The sequence below is a fragment of the Sitodiplosis mosellana genome, unplaced genomic scaffold, assembly GCF_009176505.1.
Source record: "Sitodiplosis mosellana isolate CC-2019 unplaced genomic scaffold, AAFC_SMos_1.0 Smas_scaffold_5894, whole genome shotgun sequence".
Taxonomy (NCBI): Eukaryota; Metazoa; Arthropoda; class Insecta; order Diptera; family Cecidomyiidae; genus Sitodiplosis; species Sitodiplosis mosellana.
Window position 1 is genome coordinate 1 of NW_022601136.1, and position 3,358 is coordinate 3,358.

The window sequence follows — 3,358 nt, forward strand, 5'->3', positions numbered from 1 at the left end:
TTTTGTGTTATACTTTGATTGTGTGGTGGTATAAAATGAAAAAGAAGTTACGTGTATCAAGAGAAGAAGAAAACGGACAAATTTAATTGAGGCTGTCAGGCAACAGATCAATCAACAGTGCAATTGTGTATTTGTGTCGGTAGATAAAGTCATCACTTGTGCACGTTCTATATTTCATTGGTTAAATCGATACATTCAATGGATTTCTAGTGGCCATATAAATAACATATTGGTGCTCCTGAGTCAAATAATGAAAACAGTTGTTGCTTGAATTGCTCCCTCCACACATGAAAAAAAGTGAAAGTTGAATGACAAGAAACATTGTCCGTAAAATTTCGTTCATGCCACAAAATTACATATCAAATTGAATTTGATTTACATTTGTAAGTTTTTCTCCAAGCAGACAATTGACATGATAAAGTTTTTCCTTCACAATTGATACTTGTGTCATTTTTTTTCAAAACTTTTTTACGTAATTTCATTGAAATTTCAGAAATTTAAAAACTCTGCATATAGTCATAGTAAAGTCATTTATAGTAAAGGTCTAATACGTTGCTTGTCGCTTGTGTATACGTAAGCAGTATCGCAAATAAACTCAGAAAGTTCAAGTAAAACTTCATTTCATTTTTTGGTAGTTTCATTATGAATAAATCGATTTTGTATGAATTTACTTTTTTATGACAGAAAGGAAAACACATTTAGCCGTTAATTTTTGGAAACAATGTCAACTCCGTTTGCATCGAAATTATTCGAAAATTCGAGCAACAATACTGACGGTTGGGATGAATGGGACTGGGTAGATAATAACAATTCGTCTAGTGCAAAGGGTCAACAGCAGGCGCAGTTTATCTCACAGCCCGTCCAAATTGGTTTCGCAGCTCAAAATATACAGGCACAAGTGTCAGATAATGGGTCAAACTACTTAGGCCCGTCCAACCAAATTCCACCACCAACAATAGATCAGTTTACGGCAACTTTGCCAAATAATAATCAGATAAATAATGCTAGCGGATTTTATCAAGATGACAATTTCCAGTTTCAAGCATCATTTGTGAATAATAATCAAAGTGCAAATAACAATTTCGTGCAATCAGCAACGCCAAGTATTCAACATGTTCACAGTTCATCAAATTCAGTAGGTTTTATGCAAATTGAGGGCCATGAAACCACTATAACTCCTGTACCAGTCCTAACGCCCCCAACCGGAAATCCCGCTATAGACCAGAATATTCAGAACGTACCTCTAAATGCAAAATCGGAAATCGGCATGGTTATAGTTGCAAGTGCACAAATTCAAAATCCACCAGCTGCGACTTTATTGGAATCTAATAATGCGCCGAGTGTCCCAGTTTTTAGTAATAATCTATTACCACCAGTTCTACCACCACCGGCATTTAATCAGTCACCATTTGCAAATACCAATCCTTTCAAAAGAGTTGGCTCTCATGCACATAGAACACCACCTCCACCACCTGTATTGACTGCTTCATCTGCGGGTCCAATTCCAACGGCTGAAATTTTTAACAATCCGCTACACTCGCCAGATACTAACGATCCAATAACTCATAATGATAGAAATGAGTATTTGCAAACCGGTCATTTGTCAGGGGATGGTGAAATCAATGTACTTACATCAACTGTAGATACCCAAACTCTATACAGCTCCAGTGATGGGAACGGTGATAGCTTGCCACCACCAGGCCTATCAAGATTTGTTTTAGGTGAACAAGAAACAAACGAGTCGAACAACATACAGCCACCACCAGGATTAGATCGTCTCGTTACAGGCACCGAAATCAATCAATCCGATATAAATATGGAGCGTCAAGCTGATGGTCAAGATAACGCCGACGCAACAGTACCACCACCAGTTATCAGTCGAAACAACAGTCAATTCTCAAGTGTTCAAGCACATCCATCGGCTTCGAACCTATCCTCATCGCATTCGATTGAAAGTCAAAGCTACGAAAATGATAACTTCGAACCAATATCAGAATCTGATCGTAATCAGTATTTGGTAGCCGGAGAAAATATTGTGGACAACACAGCATCGGCTAAAATTATATCAAATGCAAATATTCAACGAGTGGTCACTGGACTAGAGAATGTTGAAAATCAAGATATTTCTTTGCCAAAAAATCAGCGTGAACTGGACATGGATGGAGAAAATATCGAAGATCAACAGCAACAACAGCAACAAACTCAAAGTCGTTTGGGAAATACAACGAATACTCTATCACACACAGATTCAGTTGAAGACTTAGATACATCCGGCAATTATAACCAGAAATTTCAGTCAAATGCATCAACGGGAGATGATAGTGATCGTGATAAAGCCTATTATAATCGCAACAAAGGTCAATCAAATAAAAGAGTTGATGAAAGGCGCAAAAAACGAGACGATTTACGATATGAAACCGAAGATACTGACCATAGCAATCGAGAGAAAAGACATCCGAAAGATAGTGACCGATATACCGAAAAAGAGAGGGGCCACCGGGGTAGAAATGTTGACATTGATGATGATGATAGCCGTACATATCGACGTGGCGAAAAACAGTATCGACCTCCTAGCCGTGATGATGAAGATCGATATGAAGGACGATACAGGTAATTCGAGGCACATGAGTTCATTTCAAAAGTAGGAGACTTTTAGAGATAAATTCATATGCATTATAGTTTATGATCCAATTTGTCTGAAATATTTTTTTCGCCTTAAACAGATATGGTGATGGCAGATCGCACCGAGAAAATAGATATCGATATGAAACAGATGGGTCACATTATGAAAAAAAAGACTCTCGCTATGACCGAAACCAACGACCCAACGATCGAGAAAGAGAAGATAATTATGGACGATACCGTGATGATAGATACTACAAGTCAAAAGAATATGATCGTGAAGGCAGAGACGAACGAGGTAAATAGCGAATAAAAAGACGAAATGAACATAAAACATATGAGTGGTCGGGAATAAAAATGACTAAAGTTGAACCTATGGATAACCGTAACACAATATTCTTGATTTTTAAAAGTGCAACATAAATTCTGTTCGCTTGAAAGTGAATCGTAAAATATCTCGTGTTTCACTTTAATTGAAGCAAAAATGTTTGATACACTTTCAAATTTTTTTTTTAACTTTTTTTCGATTTTTGCCTGTTTCCTGTCTACATGGGAAGTTTGTATGAAATCCTTGTAGCGCGGGTCTGCGCCGCTGTAATTACATTGGTTTATATGGTAAACAAGCTGTTGTGTTACGAACAACAGAGTTGCTCGCTACGATTCTATTGATGTTTACTGCGCACAAAATATTGCACACAAACACAAACACGATTGAATAGGTCTCGATCTTTACAAG

The 3,358-nt window shown here is 37.4% G+C and overlaps 1 protein-coding gene across 2 annotated transcripts; it reads left to right on the top strand.

Moving 5' to 3' along the window:
- On the top strand, positions 1–3,075 carry LOC129573028 (putative uncharacterized protein DDB_G0281733). 2 transcript variants are annotated; one of them, XM_055453171.1, is made up of 4 exons: positions 1–383; positions 494–608; positions 685–2,610; positions 2,724–3,075. In XM_055453171.1, the coding sequence occupies exons 3-4, from the start codon at positions 722–724 to the stop codon at positions 2,926–2,928; spliced, it is 2,094 nt and encodes a 697-aa protein (XP_055309146.1). In that variant the 5' UTR covers positions 1–383; positions 494–608; positions 685–721; the 3' UTR covers positions 2,929–3,075. The 2 variants fall into 2 exon arrangements, with proteins under 2 accessions (XP_055309146.1, XP_055309147.1); XM_055453172.1 differs by lacking the exon at positions 494–608.
- Positions 3,076–3,358: the final 283 nt, after the last annotated feature.